Source organism: Leopardus geoffroyi, chromosome C3 (assembly GCF_018350155.1).
Source record: "Leopardus geoffroyi isolate Oge1 chromosome C3, O.geoffroyi_Oge1_pat1.0, whole genome shotgun sequence".
Taxonomy (NCBI): domain Eukaryota; kingdom Metazoa; phylum Chordata; class Mammalia; order Carnivora; family Felidae; genus Leopardus; species Leopardus geoffroyi.
Genome location: NC_059338.1, coordinates 56,059,443 through 56,085,722, shown reverse-complemented (window position 1 = coordinate 56,085,722; position 26,280 = coordinate 56,059,443). Strand labels below are relative to the sequence as shown.

At 39.1% G+C, this 26,280-nt stretch overlaps 1 protein-coding gene and 1 non-coding gene across 3 annotated transcripts; both read left to right on the top strand.

The window, feature by feature from the left end:
* Positions 1 to 401: 401 nt before the first annotated feature.
* Positions 402 to 25,217, top strand: LOC123585125 (dimethylaniline monooxygenase [N-oxide-forming] 3). Of its 2 annotated transcripts, none has more exons than XM_045452954.1 (9): positions 402 to 531; positions 1,463 to 1,600; positions 9,797 to 9,985; positions 13,840 to 14,002; positions 14,263 to 14,405; positions 17,651 to 17,850; positions 20,464 to 20,819; positions 23,277 to 23,349; positions 24,060 to 25,217. In XM_045452954.1, exons 2-9 carry the CDS (start codon positions 1,469 to 1,471, stop codon positions 24,403 to 24,405), a joined length of 1,602 nt encoding a protein of 533 aa, XP_045308910.1. In that variant the 5' UTR covers positions 402 to 531; positions 1,463 to 1,468; the 3' UTR covers positions 24,406 to 25,217. The 2 variants fall into 2 exon arrangements, with proteins under 2 accessions (XP_045308910.1, XP_045308911.1); XM_045452955.1 differs by lacking the exon at positions 402 to 531 and adding an exon at positions 6,926 to 7,044 and having other exon boundaries at positions 1,489 to 1,600.
* LOC123587154 lies at positions 13,556 to 13,662 on the top strand. The gene has a single exon (XR_006707193.1). It is a non-coding gene; the product is annotated as a U6 spliceosomal RNA (small nuclear RNA).
* Positions 25,218 to 26,280: the final 1,063 nt, after the last annotated feature.

Genomic DNA, 26,280 nt, shown 5'->3' with positions numbered 1-26,280 from the left:
GACCACAAAGGTCAAAAGAGAGAATGGGAGGAAGGAGCAGAGAACACCCATTTTCACTGCTGGGATATCTCAATTAAGCAGCTAAGTTTCTACAGTGTTAGGGGGCGCTAGTATGAGATACCCCTCCACTAAAATTAGGACTGAGTAAAATAAGATAAACACAATAAAATAGAGCAGAAAACTGCGGTCACCTGGGAAAAAGTGTCTGACTCCCAGCAGAGTATCCAGGAGTGTAAGCGGTGGATTATATTTATCTTGACTAAAGGGAAAGCAGGTGCCAGGTGGCCAGGAGACTGGGCAGAGCCCAGCCCACCCAGGGAATTGGTAAGAGGGCCATTAAGTGAGTTCCTCTTTAAAAGCAGTTCCTCCCCCCAAATAAAAAAAAAAAAATTAAATAAATAAAAGCAGTTCCTCCCATTTGCCAATAGCTTCCATGGAGTGCTAGTTCAGGGAAAACATTTTTCCTTCCAAACTGCCCAAACACCTGGGACAGGACTGAAACACAGAGGAGAAGGGAAGGTAAAGAAAAAGGTGGAAAAGGGGAAAAGGAAGATATTATAGTGGGCAGAGAGAGAGGTGGGAGGGATGGGTAAATGGAGAAGGGAATCTATAGTTCATACCAAATGTGGCCAGAATGAGAATGACATCTAATTTGTGTAGATCTTTTTTTCCTAAGAATTAAGAATCATGATTCTTGTCATCCAAGTCTATGTCACTGCATATCTATGTGATTTTGTCTAAAAAGAAAAAAAAAATAGAAAGAAGTAATAGTAAGACCTAAAGATAGTGTCAGAATCAGGAAAAGATTAGGAAATCTAATTTTTAAAAAAGAGAATGGAGGTTGGGGGTGGCAGTTAATGGAAGGAAGTTGTTAGATAAGAGACCAGACTTTTTTTTTTTTTTAATTGAGAAGGTGAAGAACATTGTAGGGGGGAATGAGGTGACTGCCTGGCATACTAAACTATAAATATGCCCTGACTTTCTTCCTCATTCAGTCTTATGTCAAAGTAGAAAGAAATTAATGTGTGTGCATGTGCACATACACGTGCATATTTGTTTCTTCATTCATATATACATACATGTTTGTGGGTATTGATGTGTGCATATGTGTTTTAGTTGTGAATCTCCTTATCTTTCTCATGTTCACTGTCTCTGGTAGAAAATCAATGACAAAAGGGCAAAAGCAAAAAGGATAAATACATATACTACACCATCAGTCTCTTAATTTGGAGGAGTTGACTAAAAGCAAAGTGCTTCTTTTTTTGGAACAAAACATTGTCTTTAAAAATCAGAGAGAAATGCAAAATGTAGTTAGATTACTTAAAAAGGTTCTGATCTATTTTTTTTTAATATTGCTTTCTTAGTGCAAAACAAAGGTTCTTATTAGGCCAAAGAGTGATTAAAAAAAAAAAAAGTTTTCAGCAATACTGTTGCTAGAAATGTTCCCTGGGTCTTTGCATAGGCAACCATGGGAAAGAGAGTGGCCATCATCGGAGCTGGTGTCAGTGGCTTGGCCACCATCAGAAGCTGTCTGGAAGAAGGACTGGAGCCCACCTGCTTTGAGAAGAGTGAAGATATTGGGGGCTTGTGGAAATTCTCGGTGAGTGGGACATCACTGCAGCAGACCAGGAAGTGGGGTGGGAAGTGTGTGACAACACAATTGTGGAGAACAGGCCTCCAAACCAACTGCCCTGCAGTTAGAATCCCTCTTAGGTTGGAATCTACAAAACACAGCATTAGAAGCAGGTTGAAAAGTTTCTTGCTTACTTCAGAAGTAAATGAGATAATGGGCTAGCTTTGAGGATCTCTGTGTACAGAATTGACCCCTGATAAACCATTAATAACTGAGCCACTCAGAAATAAAATCTGAGGGCAAATATTGGTTAGATTTATGTAATATAATCACATGAGTTCCTCACTTAAAAAACAATGACTGTTCCCATTCTTTTGTTGAGGTTACCAAAGGTCCACTTAGTGATTCAGACCACAGATTTTAAGGTTTCAGGTGCCAACTCTGGCTTTGCCAAAACCGTATAATTAATGAGACAGTTATAGGAGAACCAAGAAAAGGATACACTGATTTGAAGTTCTTCAATATCCTTTTGTCTCTGTGCATTCATAATAAGGACTCTGCCAGCAGACATGCCTCTATGTAGCCATTAAATCACTTTCTGTGTCACCTAGCAACCATAACAGCAGGTGTGAGGGCCTTCCTGTGCCCCAGCTCCTTCACTGTCTCCAACTTAGGAACACTCACTAAGCCTACTCCATCTATCTTCTCCTTCTTCTCCTTCTCCTCCTCCTCCTCCTCCTCCTCCTCCTTCTTCTTCTTCTTCTTCTCCTTCTTCTTCTCCTTCTCCTCCTCCTCCTCCTTTTTCTTCTTCTTCTTCTTCTTCTTCTTCTTCTCCTTCTCCTTCTCCTCCTCCTTTTTCTTCTTCTTCGTCTTCGTCTTCATCTTCGTCTTCTTCTTCAATAAACCATTCATATGGTTTATATATATTATATATATATATAATATATATAAATATAATAAAATATTTATTTTTAAATAAATAAAATATAATAAAATATATTTAAATAAATTTAAATAAATTAAAATTATATATTTTATACCTCAATAAAAAAGTTTGCATTTAAGGAGACAGTGTCTATGACAACTCTTTAAATATTATAAGGATATGAAAATTATTCTTATTAATACAGATATTTTCTGCGCTGTAAAGAATTACTGAAACTGCTTAATCTTGTATAACGTTGTGGCACCTAATATATGTTGATGAAATGTGCTGACAGGGCTTCAGATTAGCATACCGTTGACTCTTAGGGCTATTTTATTGAGGACTTTCTATATGCCAAATGCTTTTTCCCATTTAATTCAATCTTTGCAATAACGCTATAAGGTAGGTATGAGTTTTTCCCTTTTATAAATGAATCTGAAGCTTAAAAAAAGGAAAGAAAAGAAAGGAAATGGCAAATGGCTGGTAAATGGCAGACAAGATCCTGATTCAAGCTGGTTGTCTCTCCAGACTGAGTGCTTAACCCCTCGGTAAACTGCGTGGCACAACGCTGCGTGCAGCATGTGGCCTATTGAGCTGGCAGGATTTCTACAGGAATCTTAACCAATCCTTGTATTCCAACTTACTTTGCAAAACATCGCTAAAGATAGACACTGATGGGGGCGCCTGGGTGGAGCAGTCGGTTAAGCATCTGACTTCAGCCAGGTCACGATCTCGCGGTCCGTGAGTTCGAGCCCCGCGTCAGGCTCTGGGCTGATGGCTCAGAGCCTGGAGCCTGTTTCCGATTCTGTGTCTCCCTCTCTCTCTGCCCCTCCCCCGTTCATGCTCTGTCTCTCTCTGTCCCAAAAATAAATAAACGTTGAAAAAAAATTAAAAAAAAAAAAATAGATAGACACTGGTGATATAGCCTTTGAGAGCAGCCACATCTCTTGCTGCTCAAGAAAGCCTTTAAAATTTTATCCTGCCATCATAGAATGATAAACTACTCAGCTACAAACATATGTTTCTCTTCAAGAAAAAGATGAAAATAACATTTAAAAAATTTTTTAAAAAAAGGGGGCACCTGGGTGGCTCAGTCGGTTAAGCATCCAACTTCGGCTCAGGTCATGATCTCACGGTTTGTGGGTTCAAGCCCCGCATCTGGCTCTGTGCTGACAGCTCAGAGTCTGGAGCCTATTTCAGATTCTGTGTCTCCCTCTCTCTCTGCCCCTCCCCTACTCATGCTCTGTCTCCCTCTGTCTCAAAAATAAATAAACATTAAAAGAAATTTTTTTTAAAAAAAGAAAAAGATGAAAACCTCAGAGGGTGACACTGCAGGCCCAGAGGTTGGAATCTTGAAACATAGAGGGTTATTCCCAGGTCTTGAAACCCAATAACATTGACCCTACTGGACTTCAAAATTGGAACTGGTAACTCCTTTCTTCCTCCCATTCTCTCCTTTTTGGAATGGGAACATCTATAACTGGTACCCAATGCCTGTTTCACTGCTGTACATTAGTAGAAGAGAACTTGTTTTCTAGTTCACAGGTCCACAGAGGGGAAGGCATTTTGCAGATGGATCATACCCAGAGTCTCATCCATATCTGATTGAGATCATTTAGATGATGCGATTTGGGACTTTTGAGCTGATGGTATATAGATAAGATTCAGGACGATTTAGTGCTCCAATGGATTGAGACTTTGGGGTGATGAGATGGGGTGAATGAATTTTGCATGTGGGATAGATATGAATCTTCATGGGCCAGTGGACTGTGGTAGGCTGAACAAGTGAACAATGGTGCCCCCAAAGACACCAGATCCGAATCCCTGGAACTTGCAAATGTCCCTAATAAGGAAAACTAAGATATGATTAAGTTAAGAATCTTGAGATGGTGATATTATTCTGGATTATCTGGGTGAGCTGAAAATGCCATAACATATATGCTGATAAGGGAGAAGCAGAGGAGATTTGACACCCAGAGACAGAAGGGAAAAGGTAATGTGATCACCTTGGCAGAAAGAGAGATTTCAAGATGTTATGCTGTGACTTCCACCTTCAAGATGGAGGAAGGGGCCATTAGCCAAGGAATTCAGGTGGCCTCTAGGCCCTGAAAAGGCCAAGGAAGGCTAGCATCTGCCAGAAGCTGGAAGGGGCAAGGAATGAGTCCTCCCCTAGAGCCCCTGGAATGAACAGAGCCCTATGGACACCTTGATTTCAGCCCAGTGATACTGATTTCTGACTCCTGGCCTCTAGAACTGTGAGAGAATAGATTCCTGCTATTGTAAGCCATCGAGTTTGTGGTAATTTATAACAGTACACAGGAAACTAATACATTGGTTATTCAGAGTTCCCTAATTACCTCTCTGAGAGGGCCCACATTGCAGATGACAACATCGCTTACCATGTTTCTCAAATACCACTAAAAGCCTTACAGCTGTATGCCTTGAACTCATATTATGGAATTATATCATAAAGTCATTTTAATTTTGTATTTTCATTACCTTTAGTTTCTAAAGTCAGCATTATATATTCTCTCAGCATTTTGTCTTCCTTTGAGAGGTATCCAAACATTTGTTAAGTGTGAAAAAATCATGGTACAGATCAGTCAAACTTTTGTAGCTGTTTCCTGGATCACTTCCCTAGGTCATTCTAAAGCCAGAGTAATGTCTTTCCTTCACCTGTTTTGATCACTGAGAAAATTAAGTACTTTAGGACTAGGCCACAGGTCTAGGGGAAATCTCTTTCTGTCTCAGGAGATACCCAAACAATACATCAGTAAATTGTCTGGATTTGGACCTGAGGTTTCATCAATAAAGGCTCTTTTTTTCTGGTCACACAACCCTTTGTTCACTTCCCCTGAATTTATTCTACTCTGGATCATTTTTTTTTTTTTTAATGTTTAGTCTCTCCTTGTGTTGAGACTACCCAGCTTTCTAACCTCACCAAAAGCTACAAATCACAAAATTACTAGACAAAAATCAATCATTTTTATATATTTTAGAGTTAGCAAACTGGCTGCTTTTATACTGCAGCTGATCTATTTTATTTTAGCTATACAGTTTTTAAGATTTTAATCTAATATTTTACATAAAAATCTAGAAATCTGTCTTCTTTTGAAAAGTCAGAAAATCAGGAAACACTGGATCTTCCCTTACTCATAGTAATAACTGGCCTCTTTTAGCCTAAATTTAAATTCTCTGTTTCGCCATATTCATTTTTGCCCATTTCACTCATCTCTTGTAATTTCCTCTACACCTATAAAATTTGTCATGACTTGATGCTATGTACAAACAGCAATCCTTTAAATTATGTGGAACAAAAGTCACCCCCATTTACAAAATTTTTCATCTCCTTCTTCATATAGTTTCATGATCCTTTTTGTTTAAGCAAACCTTCATGTGTATACTGTTATAATGGAAACATTGGTCATTGCTGAGCCACTTAGTGGATTCTGATTACATTTTCTTTCTTGAACACTTTTTGTTTTCACTGGAGTTAATAATCACCTGTATCCCTTGTTTAATTTTACAAATACTGTCTCTAATTCATCGCCCACGCTCTCCCACAGAATTATGATTCTCCTTCCAGTATGTTTAAACATATCAGCGAGTCCATCAGCTTAATTCTTCTCTCAACTATCAAGGATAGTTCTTCTGGCCATCTTCTTTCCCTCATCGAGGCCACCTTGCCATTACCTGGGCAACCCTGTTTCCCTTGTTGTGCTACTATTTAATTTATTCTCTCCTTTTAGTAGAGTACATCCTCCAGTAGTTCTCTGAGAAATCATACATGTGAAATAAAAGACTACCTTGAATGTCTTATAATATCATTATTGGACCTGGGTTCCCATTTGATTTGACCAAGGCTTAGCTTTTGGCTTTGTTAGGTTTCTTAAGTCAGTTGTCATCATTCATCTAAATTGTATCTTCCAAGATGTGATTGCTGGGTTTTGTTTGTTCTTAATTTTTTCTCTCTCTCTCTCTCTTTCCACCCCCCCCCCCCCCCCCCCCGTGAGTTCAGACCTCTGATACTTCTACAGTGCTTTTAGTAAAGTTTTGGGTGAAAGAAAAGTTAAATGTATCTACATAATCTGTCATGTTTAATCAGAAGCTTGAATTACTTTTGTAATAAGAAAAGAACAAATCTACTTCCATAAATAAGCAGGGTTTGGCTCGATGTTGACCACTCCCCCAAAAAAACCCTAGTATATTTAAATATGCAATTATTGACTCTGGAGCCATAAGAACTCTGGAAAGTTCTCATGAACTTTCTACCTGATCAACTTAAAATAATCAGTCTGTAAACACGAGCTCTGAGATGCACTTTATAACACTGAGTGGGAACAGTAAGGTATCCATCATTAAGTTTAAAAAAAAAAAGAGCAAGTCACAAATCACGTATTTAATTGATGTTGCAACTTCTTTCTCAGTAATCAGGGCTTTGGGGGAACCTAAGAAAAACTGAACACCAACCAGCTAAACATTTCCAGGAAGACTGATTATCTTGGGGCAGCCAAAGTTGCAAAAGCACCCCCAACCTGTCTCAAAGGTTTGCATTATTTTTATTCTATGAAACTCCTCCCTTAGTGTAACATTACCTAATGTTTCCCAACATTGGCTTGCTCCAGTACCTCACCTTTACTCTTGCATTAGCTTTCTATTGCTGTGTAACAAATTACTGCAAACTCATCAATTCAAAACAACACCCATTTATTATCCTCAATGATGTAGGTCAGAAGCACAGTATGCTGGATTCTCAGCTTAAGGTTTCACAAGGCCAAAACCAAGGTGTTGACTGGACTGGGCTCTTATCTAGAGGCACTGGAAAAGAACCTGCTTCCAAGTTCATACACGTTTGTGACTGAACTCAGGTTCGTGCTGATGTTAAGCGAAGGCCTTTGTTTCCTTGCGGGCTACGAATTGGGGATTCCTCTCAGCCCCTAAAGGCTGTCAGGCTCTTTGGTATGTGGCTACTTCCATCTTCAAAGGCAAGAACAGCAAGCTGAATTCTTTTCATGATCTGAACTGGCTTCTGCTACCAGCCAAATAAAATGTTCTGCTTTTAAAGAGATTATGTGTTTAGATGAAGCCTGCATGACAACGTAGTCATGGGAGTGATAAGATATTTATAGGTGTCACCCACACTCAAAGAGGAGAGGACTACACAGGGATGAGGGACACTGAGGGTCATTCTTAAAATTCTGCCTACCACATGATTTAGAAGTTGAGGGAACAATCGTAAGACTGTTGAGTGAAGCATATCACCAACCCTAAAACCCTTGCTCTGTCCTAGAAGATCTTCTCTCATCTTGGGAGTTTTTGAAATTTTGCATGTTTTATCCATAAGCACTAGTGGAGGTTATTAATGTTCGTTAATAGCCTAGACCGTAAGCATTAACTAGACTATTAATGCTCAGGTTACTTTTTTATATCTAGCATAAATAGGACAACAAACAAATATCCAAAATTTCATAGGGAGAAGCATAAAAGCATTCCAAGACAAAAGGAGTACCCCAAGTTTTCATAGCTCAATCTCCAGGTCTCTTTTGGATAATACTCAGTCTTTCAGATCATCCAAAACCTCTGGCTTTTTCCAAGATTGGATCTGGACTTAGGGAGAAAAAGGACTTATGTGACTTGGGGTGGAGGAAAGCCAAACTTTCTCAAATTCAAACACAAGTCCTGGGACTGTTCTCTGGCCCTTCTAGTCTCTTGGTGTTCCTGTTTTGCTTGGTTATCATTCATGCTTATCCTTTAGGAATCTTAAATTGAACACAGTAGTTAATGAACTTGGAGACTGGCCTCTCATAGCTTAGTCAGAGGCCAGTGGCCCTCCTTGCTGATTAAATCCCACTTGCCTGTGTTATGAGCACATCAAATGATCCTCCCTGAGTTCCAGTCTTCCCATTGAGTTTCTGACCCGAAGAGTCCACTCTATAGCTGTCTATTCATATTCCACTTAGCCCCCTCCATGGCAACTCTCTGGTAGACTATCCGCTAAGAGTCTCAGATAAATTCTGCATCTCTTTGGGAGCAAGTGGGAACTCCTATGTTCTGTTCAAACTGAATGGGCTTAAGGGCACTAAATTAAGATCCTACCTCTTCCTAATCACTGCTACTTGACTACTGTGTCAACCTCCCCTTATCAGATTGGTGCAGGCAGAGCCTTTAAACTAAGTGAAATCTCACCAAAATTTCAAATGTGAAAACAAAAGCCCCTCTGCCCTCAGTGTTCCCCTCAATTTTATCTGAGGTATACTAATCTTGGAATTTCAGCCCACAGAATAACCTTGAAGACCTAGGTGATTTACATCAACCTCTTTCCTGTCTCTATTCTCTTTTCTTCTACCCAATCTTCCAAATATCACCCTTCCATTTTTTTTAAACCACTGTTTTTCAGACTGGAAACTATGACCTGTTGGTGTGGTATGAAATAAAGATGAATCAGACTACATTTTTAAATGGAATGACTAGAAAATATCAGAATGCAATTCAAGTAGTTGGATATGATTTATTCATAAAACGTTTGGTGTGCGTGTGTGTGTGTGTGTGCGTGCTGTGTCGCAATATAAAATATATTGCTAATTACAGGTTGTGGTTAAAAACATTTGAAAACACTATTATAAACATAACCTAAGTTTTCTATGCCCTACATGCATGAGAAAATATTATGATCTAATTAACCAGAACTATCTCATGAAATGTTAAAGTGATATGTATTTTGATATGCATAGTTCTGTGGCATTAAGTTTATGCACATTGTTGTATGATCATACCATCACCCATGTTCAGAACTTTTTTTAATCTTCCCAAACTAAAAGTCTGTACCAGTTAAACAATCACTCCCCATTCTTCCTTCTTCCCAGCCCCAGACAACCACTATTCTTTCTGTCTTTATGAATTTGATAACTCTGGATATCTCATATAAGTGGAATCATACAGTATTTGTCCTTTTATGACTGACTCATTTCACTTAGCATAATGCCCTCAAAGTTAATGCATATCATAATGTATCAGAAATTCCCCTTCTTTGATTCTCATTATATATTCCTAAAAAGACATAATTAAATTTAAAATTTGTGTCCCTTAGAAAAGATGTTAAGAAATATATATTCTCCATATTGTAAGTTCCTTTGATTGATGTCAAATTGTTTAAATAAAGTTAATTTATTCCTCATCTTCCTGAATTTACTTGTGGGTAAAGGTGACTTAAAGGAGTGATAATTATTTGGAACTGGCCATGACCATGGTAAGTGTACCTATTTACAAACTCTCTTTCATTTGAAACTATACATTTACAGGACCATGCAGAGGAAGGCAGGGCCAGTATTTACCAGTCTGTCTTTACCAACTCTTCCAAAGAGATGATGTGTTTCCCAGACTTCCCATATCCCGATCACTTCCCTAACTTTATGCACAACAACAAGATCCAGGAATATATCACTGTATTTGCCAAGGAAAAGAACCTCCTGAAATACATACAATTTAAGGTAAGATGCTATCAAAAGATTAGATCGGGGCATAACTGTGAGGAATTCTATATTTATTATCAGATTCTTACTCGTTCTTTTCAGTATCTCCTTCTTAGTTGTCAACATTTAAAAAAAATTTTTTTATTTATTTTTGAGAGAGAGACAGAGCATGAGCAGGGGAGGGGCAGAGAGAGAGGGAGACACAGAATCTGAAGCAGACTCCAGGCTCTGGGCTGTCAGCACAGAGCCTGACGCAGGACTCGAACTCACCATGAGATCATGACCATCTCAAACCATGAGATAATGACCTGAGCTGAAGTCAGACTCTTAACCTACTGAGCCACCCAGGTGTCCCTTGGTTGTCAACATTTTTAAGAGTGTGGCCTCTCTGACCCCAGATTTAGAGAATACATTGGAAATTTACAAAATACCACATACCACATTTAGACTAAAATGCCATTAACTTAGATATCAGTAAAGGGAAAAATAAATGTAAAACAGCCGTGAATTTATAAATGAAAAACTCCTTTTTTTCTAAACAACTTATGGGTCAAGAAGAAATTAAAATAGAAATTTTAAGATATTTAGATCTGAATGATAACTTAAATTCTACATATCAACACTGTGGAAAGCGTAGAGACCAAAACTTTAATGAAAATTATAAGCTTAAATGATTATATTAGAAAATAAGAAAGTTGAAAAACTAACAAGATAAAGAAATTAGGAAAAGAAAAACAGAATAAGCCCAAAAGGACATAGAATGAACAAGGTAGTAAAGAGAACTTAATGAAATTTTAAAAACATCTTATGATGATTGAAAATTCATCCTTCGATGGGGCGCCTGGGTGGCGCAGTCGGTTAAGCGTCCGACTTCAGCCAGGTCACGATCTCACGGTCCGTGAGTTCGAGCCCCGCGTCGGGCTCTGGGCTGATGGCTCAGAGCCTGGAGCCTGTTTCCAATTCTGTGTCTCCCTCTCTCTCTGCCCTTCCCCCATTCATGCTGTGTCTCTCTCTGTCCCAAAAATAAATAAACGTTGAAAAAAAAAAAAAAAAAAAAAAAGAAAATTCATCCTTCGAAAAGCCAAAAAAAACAAACAAAATAAAGAAACAAACAAAAACAAATAGCTGACAGTTTGAGGAAAAAGGAACAAAGATACAAACAAATAATATTAGAAACAAAAACAATGGATAAAACTGATGCAGATGAAAAAAATATATAATAAGAAAACTATAAAAGCATTGCCAAATAATGTTTAAATTGGTTAAATTTTAAAATATTTTTTATTTTAAACTTTCCAAAACTCGCATAAAAAGAAGTAGAAAGTCTGAATAGTCCTTTGGTAACTTAGAGTTCTTTTGACTCAGAAACTAAAATTTTACCCATTAAAAAAATATTCTATAGGTAGTTCCAAATTTACAATGAAGAAACTATTTCAATATTTTATAAACTCTTCCAGAGACTAAAAAATAAAGTATGACTTCCAAACTTATCCCATGACATTATAACCATGACATCAAAAGCAGACAAGATTAATAGGAAATAGGAAAATTATAGGCATAGCTCCCCATGAAAATTGGTGGGAAAAAAACCTTCAAAAATGAATTCAGCAAAATATTTTTAAAAATTAACTATCTTCATTGAGATAAGTTTGGGCTAAGGATACAGAGAATTTTAATATCATGCAACATAAACATGTAATTTAGTATAAAACCCTGTTACAGGAAGAAAACCATACATTTACCAAATTCTGAAAAGTAAAATTTAACATCTATTTCTACCTAAAAGGAAGAAAAAGAGAAAAGCAAAGAAAAAAAGTTTCACCAGACTAAGATTAGAAAGGAATTTTCTTGACCCATGGAAACATACAAACATCTTAAATCTGCACTGTTCGGTATAGTAATCACTAGCCCAAAATTGAGATGTACTAGAAGCATAAAATAACACCCTGGATATCAAAGTCTTATTATGGAAAAGAATATAATATACCTATTAACAATGTTTACGTAGGTTACTTATTAAAACAACAAAACATCAGATAGATTGGATTAAATTATACATTTTTTCTATTTTAATGTGACTACTAGAAAATGTTTAATTACATATGTTGTTCGTGTTATATTGCTACTGGACAGTGCTGTGCTAAAAAGTGCAGAGTTGGAATCATTTCCTTTAAAATCCAGAACAAAACAAGGATTCTTATTATTACTACTTCTTTTCAATAGTCTTAAGAAATTTAAGAAACAGTACAGCAAGTAAAGAAAAATAAGTAAAAGGAATGACAACTAGAAAAAACCAGCATTCATCACAGATGATATGACTTTCTATATGGAAAACCCAAAAGAATCTAGAGATGAATTACTAGGTTTAATAGCAATTAATATAAAAATATTGGGCAAGGTGGTAGTATATAAGATCAATATATACAGATCAGTTGCATTTCTGTAAACCAGCTGCAACAAACAGAAGATATAACCCAAAAAGGAACCATAAATAAATTCATAATCCCAGAGTTATTCTAAACAAATGATATGCAAGACCTCATGAATTTATAAGTGCTTGTTTTCTTATATTTCATAAATAACAACGATATTATACAGATATGTGTAGACATATTGTTTAATATGAATGAGATGCTATACATAATAAAGTTGATAAGAACAATTCAACTCTTGATCTCAGGGTCATGAATTCTAGCCCCACAGTGGATGTGGAGCCGACTTTAAAAAAAAGAAAGAAAAAAGAACAATTCATATCAAATAGAGATTCTCTTTCCAATATAACCAGAAGAATTGAAAAAAAAAAATTTGAAGAGGAAACATACCAACCAACAGGCAGCCATTCAGCTGTGAATAAATATTTATTGATAATCTAATCCAGTGCGACTCAATGTATGGGCCAAATAGCATTAAGATCACCTGGGAACTTGTCAGAACATCAAATTTTCATGTCCTGTGCCAGACCTACTAATTCAGAATATCTAGGAATGTGGCCCAGGAGTCTGTACTTTGACAAGCTTTCCAGGGAATCCTTGTGCACACTAAAATTGAGAACTTATGCTATGAATATAGACAGTATCTTTCACTCCAAGACAACAATGATATTAAAAAATAAAATGGAAGAGGTATATTAGGAGGTAGTTGTTACTACAAAAACTATCATCCTGGGGCGCCTGGGTGGCTTAGTCGGTTGTCCGACTTCAGCTCAGGTCACGATCTCGCGGTCTGTGAGTTCGAGCCCCGTGTCGGGCTCTGGGCTGATGGCTCAGAGCCTGGAGCCTGCTTCTGATTCTGTGTCTCCCTCTCTCTCTGCCTCTCCCCCGTTCATGCTCTGTCTCTCTCTGTCTCAAAAATAAATAAAAAACGTTAAAAAAATAAAAAAAACAAAACAAAAACTATCATCCACTAGATTACTCAGTATGTGTGGTACATGCCAGTTGTAAGCTGTGATTAAATTCACATCATATCTCCAAGAGGGGAGTCACTCTGGTCTGCAGAATATATTGGTTATGCACAAGAAGCCATGTGAGGACAAAAATATGTATTTACCATTTAATGTTTGATTTTCTTGAATTTTAAATTCATAATATGGTGCTCGCTTCGGCAGCACATATACTAAAACTGGAACGATACAGAGAAGATTAGCATGGCCCCTGCGCAAGGATGACACGCAAATTCGTGAAGCGTTCCATAAAAATAAATAAATAAATAAATAAATAAATAAATAAATAAATAAATTCATAATATGTACCTTAAGAATGAATTAAGTATTTTTCCTAATCCAATGTTAACGATTTTTTTCCATACTATTCTATCAAGTTGGTGCCAAATCTAACTGTTAGCATAAAAAAGAAGTCTGTCTTTATTTCTTTTAGACACTCGTATCTAGTGTAAATAAACGTCCCGATTTCTCAGTCACCGGCCAATGGGATGTTACCACTGAAAGGGATGGTAAAAAAGAATCCACTGTCTTTGATGCTGTATTAATTTGTTCTGGACACCACGTGTACCCCAACCTACCAAAAGAGTCCTTTCCAGGTAAGGGTGAAATTTAGGCTGCCATCTATACATTTGGCACGAATGACTATCTTGATCATGTTTTTTAAATATATATATATATATATATATATATATATATATATATATATATGATTAAATTAACATATGCTTCTATTATATGTAATATTCCTGGAGTGTTGAAGTTCCATATCATTCTGACTGCATTCACCTACAAGCCTTTTATAGCGGATTTTTAAATGGAAACCAAATGACTCATATGTTTCCCACTTTTCACTCAGGACTAAAACTTTTTAAAGGCAAATGCTTCCACAGCAGGGAATATAAGGAACCAGGAATATTCAAGGGGAAGCGAGTCCTGGTGATTGGCCTGGGAAACTCGGGCTGTGATATTGCCACAGAACTCAGCCGCACAGCTAAACAGGTACTATTTCTCAGGTACTCGGGGAACTATCTTTAAAGGAACAGAAATAGTTACCACTGGAAAGACGTGTTAGGAAACCGGGGGCAGGGGAAGCAGCAGTGCACAGGGTTCTTGACAGGAAGACTAAGTAGCGTTTCTTTTATCTCACCTTCCCTCCACAACAGGTGAGGTTTTCAATAGTTTGGTCTGACAAAGGCAGATCATCAGCAGGGAGTGAGGTCATTCAACAGTCGTCTTCTTCAGGACGTTTGGTGTCTAACAGGTGTCTAATCAATTCCTCCAAAGCTAGTGTGGATGTAGGGTTAAGGTCATGACTCTGATACTCTTGGGTCAAGTCCTTCAATCCCTCCAAGTGTCGGTTTTCTCATAAAGATAAATAAAACAGATAAAAAGAATCTACTTTGCGATTTTGGTAAGGAGTCAAAGCATTTAATTCTTTAAAAGTGTTTATTTTTGAAAGAGAGACAGAGTGCCAGTGGGGGCAGGGGCAGAGAGAAGGAGACACAGAATTTGAAGCAGACTTCAGACTCTGAGCTGTCAGCACAGAGCCCGACATGTCAGCTCGAACCCACGAACCGTGAGATCATGACCTGAGCGAAGTCAGATGCCTGACTGCCTGAGCCACCCAAGCGCCGCAGGAGTTAAAGCATTTAAACATGATTTCAGCAATACCGAGTTCTATAGTCATTCATGCATACGGTCATCCCCATAGTTATTTGTTGAGGGCCTACTATGTGCCTCAACAAATGCTTAACCACGCACTGGCTTGGGTGCTGGAGAGAAAGTGGTGAACAAAACAGGCATGACACCCACCCCAGAACTGAGTCTAGGGTGGAAAACAGACATTAAAGAAGTAAATGCACAAATAATTTGAAAATTGTGAAAAGTGCTAGTAAAGAAAGAAAAAGCATGCTGTAAGAGTGGATAATCAGGGTGAGCTGCCTCAGACAAGAGTGGAAAGGCTCTTTTCAGCTGATGACATTGAAGCTGAGGACTAAAAGTTGAGGAAGGGGCTCAGTGTCAGAAGAGGACTCCAGGAACAGAAGACCAGGGGGGAGGGGAAGGGAAAAAAAAAAGAAAGTTACAGAGAGGGAAGGAGGCAAACCATAAGAGACCCTTAAATAGTGAGAACAAACTGAGGGTTGATGGGGGATGGGAGGGAGGGGAGGTGGGTGATGGGCATTGAGGAGGACACCTGTTGGGATGAGCACTGGGTGTTGTATGGAAACCAATCTGACAATAAATTTCACATAAAAAAAAAAAGAAGAAGAGGATTCCAGGAAGAAGGTCTTGAAGCAGGAAGAAGCTTAGAGTCTCAAGAAACTGAGGAAAGACCCCTTTGCTGCAACTCAGTGGGTCTGGAAAAGAATGGTAGGAGGAGAGGTTGGAGAGGAGATGGAGTAGAGGTGATATAGGGCCCATAAGGTCACAGGAAGGAGTTTGAACAAACATTGCCTACTAGCCTTGAAAGATTCTAGAAGCCCCCAGACAGGAATCTTTTTCTTTTTTTTTAAATGTTTATTTATTTTTGACAGGGAGAGACAGAGCATGAGCGGGGGAGGGGCAGAGAAAGAGGGAGACACAGAATCCGAAGCAGGCTCCAGGCTCTGAGCTGTCAGCACAGAGCCTGACGCAGGGCTCGAACTCACAGACTGTGAGATCATGACCTGAGCCAAGGTCGGACACTCAACCACCAAGCCACCCAGGCGCCCCCACAGACAGGAATCTTCTCTCTAGATGCTATGCCTACTGATGTGATAGCATCCTCAACATAAGTCTATTTTAAATGATGGTATTGCCATGAGTGAAGCAAGGAGGTCATGACAGGATAAATGGCATAAAAATATATTCCTATTTGCCTGCTCAAAGCACTATACTAGACAGCATAGAGACACAGAGAAGTCAACTTTGTGTCCCCTCTCCTCCAAGAACTTCAAATGTGCTTGGGAAAATAATACCTCGATAGGATATAAATTAAACATAACCTCAAGAGTTAAGTGGAAAGCCTAACAACCTAACAACAGCACAAGAGGCCACCAGGACAAAGGCTGCCCCGGTGATTCAGGAACTAACTGCTCTGATCATGGAACTGGAGGCCTCACCAAGTGGGCAGACCTACACCAGTCCTTGAAGGATACTTATGAGTCATATGGTTGATTAGGTAGCAAAGGGAGTTCTTGCAGGGCGCCTGGGTGGCTCGGTCAGTTAAGCAGCCAACTCTTAATTTCGGCTCAGGTCGCAATCTCATGGTTCATGAGATCAAGCCGCCTGTCGGGTTCTGCGCTGACAGGGAGAAGCCTGCTTGGGATTCTCTCTCTCTGCCCCTCCCCCACTCACACTCTGTCTCTGTCTCTGTCTCTCTCTCAAAAATAAACAAACATTTAAAAAAATTCTTTTTACGCATTGGATGCTTAACCAACGGAGCCACCCAGGTGCCCCGATAAAAAAAAAAATGCCTGAAAAACTATATCATTAGGGATGATCATGACAGAAGGGGAGGAAAGGAATACATCCTCCATGTCAGGCAATGGTGGTCGTACTGCATGGCTAGCACACTGCATTAGCTCTCCCACAGATCTGATGTGGCAGGTACCTATTATCTCCATCTTACAAATAAGGAAACTGAATATTAGAGAAGTTAAAGGAATTTGCCACAAATCACATTATTAGTAAGTAGGAGAGCCAAGATTTGAGCCTATGGTTTTCAGATGCCAGATGTCTTTCTTGCCTTCTTTCAGGATGGGGAAAGGCATTTGAAGTCGAAATGCCTATTCGGGGGTCATAATTGCTTGGTTGTAGACAATGGTTACCAGCTAAGCACTAGAGGAAATGGGATGAGAATTTAGGTATTGGGCACCTCCATCAGAGGAGATGACAGGGTGGTTGGTCCTGAGATGTAGACAAGACGCAGGAAATTTACTTGGGAGATGAGAGAGCCAAAGGAAGGATGCTTCCCTTTACACTACTCCAAAGCTACACTTCTGACTTGTCCCCAGTTGGGATGAGAGACCAGGTATCAAACAGTCACTGAAGCAAGAAATACAGAAAGGGCATAAGACTTTGGGTGAGGCCCTCTTTTCAACCAAAGCAATTCTCAAAGAGGGCTGACAGCCAAAAGCCATGAGACAACACTCACACTAGTTGCTGTGACAACTCCCCAACTCCCCTCAGACCCGAGGGACACACCACAATACCCACTACAAACAGTCACTACTCTAATGGTTAAAAATTGCTGTTTTTTTAAGGTCATCATCAGTTCCAGAAGTGGCTCCTGGGTGATAAGCCGGGTCTGGGATGATGGTTATCCATGGGACATGGTGTTTGTCAATCGATTTGAAACCTTCCTCAAGAACAACTTGCCAAAAGCCATCTCTGACTGGTGGTACAAGAAGAAAATGAATGCAAAATTCAAGCATGAGAACTATGGTTTGATGCCTTTAAATGGGTAAAGCAGAGTTAAATATGATATGCCTGTTACTTGCATTTCAGTGTCAACAATTCACAATGTGTGTTGTTGTAACTCCCAAACCAACCAAAATAATATTAGTGAAGCAATCATGTCTCACATTTCAGAGAATGAAGAACTGCAAACATTTGGAGTTATTTCCCATTTCACAATCCTCCCTCCCATATTTGCACAGCTGGAAAGTTATACACGTCCCTAGAGTCCCTAGAGAATTAGTCCCTAGAGTAACGATAATATTTGACATGTTTTAAGCACTTAATGCAGCCCAGCAAGGCTCTCATGTGCATTATCTCATTTTATCCTCACAACAATTACTACATCTCTATTATAATGCCCATTTTAAAGATGAGAAACTGAGGTTCAATGTAGTTACTAACTTTGCCAAAGTCCCATAGGCAGAAGGCAGAAGCAGTATTCAAAATGAGCCCAGATCTGCTGACTCCAGAGCTTCTCGCTCTCAGCCACCTTGCTCTCCTGCCTCTCACTTCATGGAAAAGTTCAGTTAAGCAAAGCAGGGCTTTCCCTGTGCTGTACTCTCATCACCCACCCTTAACGGAGTCCTCCCACTGCAATGTGGTCACAATGTCTGTGTCTTCAGCCTCCTCCTCACTCTTCCCTATCATATCCCCCTAGATATAACCCTCGGGCACATAAGAAATTACCTTGAGATGGAGTGAAAAATCCAAATTATAAACTGTTTACATCAAAGTTAACTTATTCAACAAATATTTATTGAGTTTATTGTGTGTCAGGTCCTATATTGAGCCCCGTGACTGTAGTTGTGAAAAGACACTCAAAATCCCTGTCTTCACGAGCTTACCTTTTGGCAGTGGGAAACAGACAGGAGATAGATAGCAGAAGACCATATGCTGATGTGTACTATGAAGAAAAGAACAAAGAAGGCAGAGGTGATGGGGAGAGCTGCCAGCATTCCCAGAGGAGGCCTCACTGAGGAGGGGACTTTTAAGTAAATCCCTGAAGGAGCTGAGGAACTGAGCCAGGGGAGTGTTTGGGGGAAAGTATTCCAGAGGAAACAGTTAGGGCATTGCCTCTTCAGGGCCATGACTGCCATGTTCAACAAACTGGCGTGTTCAATGGACTTCTCTCCATGAGGAAAAGAGGATGGGGAGAGTAAGAGTAGTAGGAAATAAAACGAAAAGACATCAAAATGGCCAGATGGCATTGCACCTTGTAAGCCATTGTAAAGACACTGGCTTCTACTCTAAATGCAATGGGAAGCCATAACAAGCATCTGACAAGATCCAAGTTAATTTGAAGAAATCACTCTGGACCTGTGGTCATCATTCAGTGTATAGAGGAAGGTCAAGGAAGGAAGCAAAAAGACTAGTTAAGACGCTATTGTCAAAAACCCAGATGACAGTGGCTGGTGGCTTAGACTAGGCTTGTTAGCAGCAAGTGCTCAGAAATGGTCAGATTTGGGATATACTTTAATGGTAAACCCAAATAGGATTTTCTGTTAGGTTGGCTAACAGATGTGAGAACAAGAAAAGAGTTCGGAGATGTATTCCAAACTCTTGAACTGAGCAAGGATGCGAGGGTGGAGTTGACAGTTTTTATGGGATGTGGAAGACCGTGGGAGAAGCAAAGTTTAGTTTGAAACATCTCAAAATTGAAAGGCCTATGAGTCATTGTGAGTCATCATTGTAGAAGAATGTTGAGCAGGCTTGCGATACACAAGACAAGAAAGACTCAAACCATAAGTTAAAAATGCAGATTCACCAGAGTATAGATAGTACTTTAAGAAATGAAGCCAGATGACATCTCTTGAAAGGTGAATGTAGATGAAGAAGACAAAAGGTCTGAAGGCTGAGTCCTGGGGCATGTCGTTGTTCAGAGAGAGGTCAGGAAGAGGAGAGTTCAGTGGGAGACACTAATAAAGAATAGCAGGTGGATAGAAAGGGAATTGAGAGAGTGATGACCTGGAAGCAAAATGAAGGCAGTGTTTCAAGAAGGAGGAAACCATCAACTGCGTCCAACGCCGCTGATAAGTTGAGTAAGATGACGAGTGACAATGGATCGTTGGATCTGGCAGTTTGAGGATCTTGGTGGCCTTGACAAGAGCAGGAGGCTCATACCTCACCCTCTATTAGAAACTCGGCCAGGATCTTTGTCTTATTTCCATCTCCCAATGACCCGAGGTGGGCATAACAGTTACTGCTGCTCCAGATGAGAAAGATGAAGCAAGATAAATTAAGAAACTTTCATTTGATCAAGGTTCACAGCTAATAAGAAGTGAAGAAAAAAATCCAAATACCCCCGGACTCTGATTTAGGATCTTTCCTGACAAAGCTTTCACAGGGGATAGGGCCCGGGTGATTAATTCTGAGATCTGGAGCTCTGTGGGAGAGAAAAGATCACAGGAAACAGAGAAAGGAGTGGCAAAAGGCAACTTTTCTTAATTCACAACATTGCCTTACTTCAGTTTCGTTCTTCAGTCATATTGGTGACACTCCATGGCACAAGAAAAAAATCTTAGGTAGTTTTCTCCTTCCTTCTTAATTGATTATTAATTAATTGTTATGGACCAATAAAACAAAGAGGTTCTAGTGGCTGTCTCTATTTTCCATACAGAACCCTGAGGAAAGAACCTGTGTTTAACGATGAGCTCCCAGCCTGCATTCTGTGTGGCACAGTGTCCATTAAGCCTAATGTCAAAGAATTCACAGAGACTTCGGCCATTTTTGAGGATGGGACAGTGTTTGAAGCCATCGACTGTGTCATTTTTGCAACAGGCTATGGTTATGCCTACCCCTTCTTTGATGAGTCTATCATTAAGAGCAGAAACAATGAGATCACCTTGTTTAAAGACATTTTCCCTCCTTCACTGGAGAAGCCAACCCTGGGAATAATTGGTTTGGTCCAGTCCCTTGGGGCTGCCATTCCCACAGTTGACCTGCAAGCTCGTTGGGCAGTAAAAGTTGTAAAAGGTAAGTAGACAGGGGCGCCTAGGTGCCTCAATTGGTTGAGCATCCGATTCTTGATATCAGCTCAGGTCTCAGTCTCATGGTCGTGAGTTCAGCCCCCATGTTGGGCTCTGTTCTGACAGAAAGGAGCCTGCTTAGGATTCTCTCTCCCTCTCCCTCTGCCCCTACCTGGCTCATGCTCTCTCTCTCTGTCTCTGTCTCTCTCTCAAAAATAAATAAATAAACTTTTTTTTTTTAAAAAGGTAAGTAGACAAACAAGGTCTTTAATGGGGATGATGGATGCCAATAAAAATGCCTTTGAGTCTTTGTGAAAACAATCATCCTAATAACAAGGGGAAAATTCTAGGTCCCATCTGGTTTTGAATCTATAATTCTATATTTTTAGTATTGTATTTTATAAGCAATTAAAAAATATTACATTGGATTATCATATGCAATAGTACAAGATATTATTCAGGGAGTATTTTGTGATTTATAACTCCTTAAAGTGGTTGACTTTCATTAAACTTAAGAACACCGGAGCTTTTGGTCTTAAATGCATGACAATTTTATAAAATTATGATTTCAAAACTCAATAGAATGACATTGCTTAAAAGGTTCATAAGAGATGTTTCCAAGCCAATATCCAGCCAGCTTCCAATATCCACACTCATGGAAGAAATTATGATTGCTGGAAAGGCAGTGTTTTTTTTGTTCTTTTTCCCTGCCGTGTGTCAGATAAGAACAAGCAATGGATCATTAGAAGCAGAAAGTCCTAGATGTAGTAGATGACCAGTCTCTAAGGTAGGGAAATACTGAGTTCCTGTATTAAAAAGTAATAATAACAACAACAAACTTGATTGGGGTCAGGTATGGAAAGCAGTCAGCATCCTCCAGCAGAAGATACAAGGATCAGATTCCCACTAAGGTTTAAATGCAGTCGTGCGAAGATTCAAATCATAAAACCAAAAGTCCATGGTTAAAGAAATTGAATGTGCAAAGTTTGTTTGGTCCTAGAGGTATAAAACTTCTGGAAAGAGATTTTAGCAGGCCTACTTCCTTTGAAGCCCTATGTAAGGCTTCCAGTCCTACTTGACATGCTGGAATTTAAATGTTCTTTTATACAGGAGGTTGGAACCTTCCACTAGGTATACTGAGACATCTTTCATCCCCCAGGCTGTCATCCACACCATCGCAGTCATGCATATCAGTGATCTCTTTAAATCTCCTTCACTCTTTCATCCAAGGCAGAAATATGTTGCAGTGTGAATGTTGCACCAGTGAGGCAGCAGCCAGGAAGGTGATGACAAGAAATCCCACTAGGAATAAAGTAAGCTTAAGGTTTAAGGTTCAAGGCTCAGGGAGACTGGCATTAGAGGGTAGGACACTTATTCTGTTAAGATAAGTTGTAATCTGGGCTCTGAAGAAAGGAGGCAATGATCCAAGGCAAACACTCAGCCTAAGGAGAAATGAATGATAAAGCAAATAATTCAATTTGGGGGAACCCAAGTACCAGGACAGAGGGGCCAGTTACAGGCAACCCAATGATAGTAGCTGGTGGGCTACTGAGCAGAAGCTCTTCCTTCTTGATCTTCCTTCTGCCCAAGGACAGAACACGTTCCAAGTTTTGGAACAAGGCCATACCTAAAGAGGCTGTTCAAGTGACCCTATCTGTAAGGTTTGCAGGAACAGGAAGTTAGGCAATCATGGTATGTTTCTGAGCAATCAGATCTGGGCATTCTAGTCTTGTTCAAGGTGATCCCAAAATTACCAAAGAAATCACCCTAAATTTGAAGTATCTCTGGGCACAAAAGAATGTTTTGGTATGGGTTTCAGAGAAGTGTGCTAACTATTCCAGAATGAGCCTGAAATCCTAGAGCAGTCCCAACTCGGATCTGGTCTCTAGGGGCTTGCCCATGTTCTTGGTGACTTGTGCATAATCCATATCCTCCATCTCACCTAGGAACTGTTGGCTCTTCAGAGAGAAACTTGGGGCTTGACTAAATTCTACATGTTATGTGTTGGAAATTCCTTTTTCTGACAAAGGAGGATAGTTTCCTATGAAGTTTTTTTTTCTTGTATCTTAAAAAAGAGATGCCAATTTACCTTTGGCTATAAACTATCAGATAACATTCTTTAAAAAATACTGCTGAGAGACTAGAATATAATCCTTGAAACTGATTTTAAACATCTTCTAACTTGTTTAACAGCAAAGATACAAAGATAAAATGCTATATGGCTCTTGGTTTTTAATTATGTGACACCTCAATTCTGAGAAGACTGGAAATGACTTGTGTATTTGTCTCAAAATGACCGCCTGTTGATTGGCTCAAGATTTTACTTTGCTAGACAATGACTCCCCCAAAAATGGAAATACTGATGTGATTCATAACCCATTATTAAGAAGAAAACATTGCAGGCTGATCTTATGCCAGACTTATTTAACTATTATCATATCTTTCCCTTTATCTTTTGTTTTAGGAACTTGCACTTTGCCTTCTATAACAGACATGATGAATGATATTGATAAAAAAATGAGGGAAAGGCTCAAATGGTAAGAGCATCTATTGTAAAGAGTGTCTATGGTTTCCATAGAAAAAAAATGTGAATAGTTGGAACTACTCTAGTCTTACATGGTCCAGAGTGAGGTCATTAGCGCGACAGCTATGAGTTAACTTCATCCATTCCACAACTATTTATGGAAGATTTCCTTTGCACCTGACATGGTACTCGGTCCTAATCCATCCCTCCATGGCTCCTGCAATATATCACAGAAAGAAGACCCAGAAAGGATTAGAAATCAGAAGAGTCTGGGAGTGCATGAATGTGGGCTCCTATTTTCCAGTCTATAAATCCTGTAAGATACAGAGGATGCCCTCCAAATGGATGGCTCTAATGAACACGAGTCAGCAAATGAGAATAATCAGGGTAATTGAGCTCTAGTCCTATCTCTGTCACTAATTAGCTCAGTGGCCATGCATGAACTTCATGAGCAAGAGACAATTTCCACTTATGAACAGGGATAAAAATGCCTTTCAGTTGCTGTGCAGTCTTGGGAAATGTCCAGTTGAGGTCGGTATGCAAGTCTCTTGGAAAGCTACCAAAGCACAGAATAAATGAGCAAGGTCCCCTTACCAACACAAGGGATTGACATTGAGTCCCTCTGATAAAAAGCTGTAAGGCATTTTCCCCTGTTCTTGTTACTGTGAGACGTCCTACATAGAGCTTCAGTATCCACAGACCTGTTTCCTCTCCCACCTCTAGGTTTGGCACCAGCAACACCTTGCTGACAGATTATATTAACTATATGGATGAGCTTGCCTCCTTCATTGGGGCAAAGCCCAACATCCCATGGCTGTTTCTCACAGATCCCAAATTGGCTGTGGAGGTTTTCTTTGGCCCTTGCAGCCCATACCAGTTTAGGCTGGTGGGCCCAGGGAAGTGGCCAGGAGCCAGGAATGCCATCCTGACCCAGTGGGACCGGACCCTGAAACCCATGAAGACAAGAGCGGTTGGAACCCCCGTGAAGCCTTGCTTGCTTTGCCGTTGGGTCAGGCTTCTTGCTCTTCCCATTCTGGTTGTTGCTATTTTCCTGGCTTGGATCCAATGATCATTCTCCCCAAGATGTTGAAAGTTACTGAGAATACCTGGGGCGGGGCGGGGGGGGGGGGACTTTTCTATTTAAAAATTAAGAATTTCACACCTCCTACTTCCCTATTCAGCAGGCATTAGTCAGTAAAGCAGTACTATTTCTAGGCTTTTAAATAAGCCTCTTTAAGAAGCATGCCATGACCTAAAGAGAGCATTAATCATTTCTTTTTAGGTTCCACTAACATTTCATAACCAGAACTATGGTCTTCATCTCTAACCTCAATTGTCTCCTGAAACATTTTGACATAGTTCCTCTTCTCCTTTACACAAGGTTTAAAATACATACTTCAAATCTAAACAAAAAGCAAATTCAGCAGAGTAGTTGTGATATTCTCAGGCCACCTCTACAAACCATTTGCAGGAGGCTCAAGTAGGGAATTTGGCTATTAATTCTATTTTTGTGTTATGCCAGATCCTCTAGGCAATATGTACTGTTCCTGGGCCTCCATAGCATGGAGACCTGGTTTATAATGAAAATTAACAAGAAGTAACTCATCATATTTATATTCTCAACAAGGACACAAACATAGCAGCAAAATAATACCAACAAGGAGTAGAACATCAAATATACCGTTAGCTGAATGAAAAGTCTTCAAATATTTAGCCAAAGTCATGACAAAAATTTAATACTGCCATTATAACATGAGCTTCTGGAGTATCAGCATAAATCTAAAGTTTTGCTTTTTAGGGGCATCTGGGTGGCTTAGTTGGTTAAGCATATGACTTCAGCTCAGGTCATGATTTCATGGTTTGTGAGTTGGAGCCCTGCTTCGGGCTCTGTGCTGACAGCTGGGAGCCTGGAGCCTACTTTGGATTCTGTGTCCCCCTCTCTCTCTGCCCCTCCCCCACTCATGCTTTTTCTCTCAAAAATAAATAACTAAATGTTAAAGTTTTATTTTTAAAAGTATTATTAGATTTCATAGTTAAAATTTTAATAGTTAAAAGTTTTAAGTTTGACATTATAGAGTAGATAAAATAATCTGGCAGTGTCATCAGTTACCAGAGGCCTCTATAGGTGGTTACACCACCTATTTCTTACTACATGTTCACTTCTGAGGCCAGTGGAATGGCAAGATAGTAGATATATGTTAGATAGATAGATGATAGATAGATAGATAGATAGATAGATTATACATTATAGATTATAGATAGATTATAGATTATAGATAGATAATAGATGATTGATAGATAGATGATAGATAATAGATAGATAGATAATTGATTAGATAGATAATAGATGATTGATAGATGATAGATACATAGATACATAGATGATAGACTGATGATAGATAGATAGATAGATGATAAATAATAGATAATTGATTAGGTAGATAGATAGATAGATGATATATTGATGATAGATAGGTGATAGATAATAGATGATTGATTAGATAGATAGATGATAGATTGATGATAGATAAATACATAGCTAGATGACAGATAATAGATGATAGATACATAATAGATAATAGATTATAGATAGATGATAGATAATAGATTAGAGATAGAGATAGAGATAGAGATGATAGAGATAGAAATAGAGATAGAAATAGATAGAGATAGTTAGAGATGATAGAGATAGATAGAGATAGAGATCTGTAAGAAAGGGGCAGGAGACCACATTTTTCTGTAATACTTTGTTCTTTTTATTTTTAATTCTCTTTATATGTTTATCTTTGGATCTAAGATTTATCATGGATGTACACAATTTTTTTATAGTATAATTTTACTTTTTTTGAATTCTACCATTTATTTTTTTAATATGAAATTTATTGTCAAATTGGTTTCCATACAACACCTAGTGCTCATCCCAACAGGTGCCCTCCTCAATGCC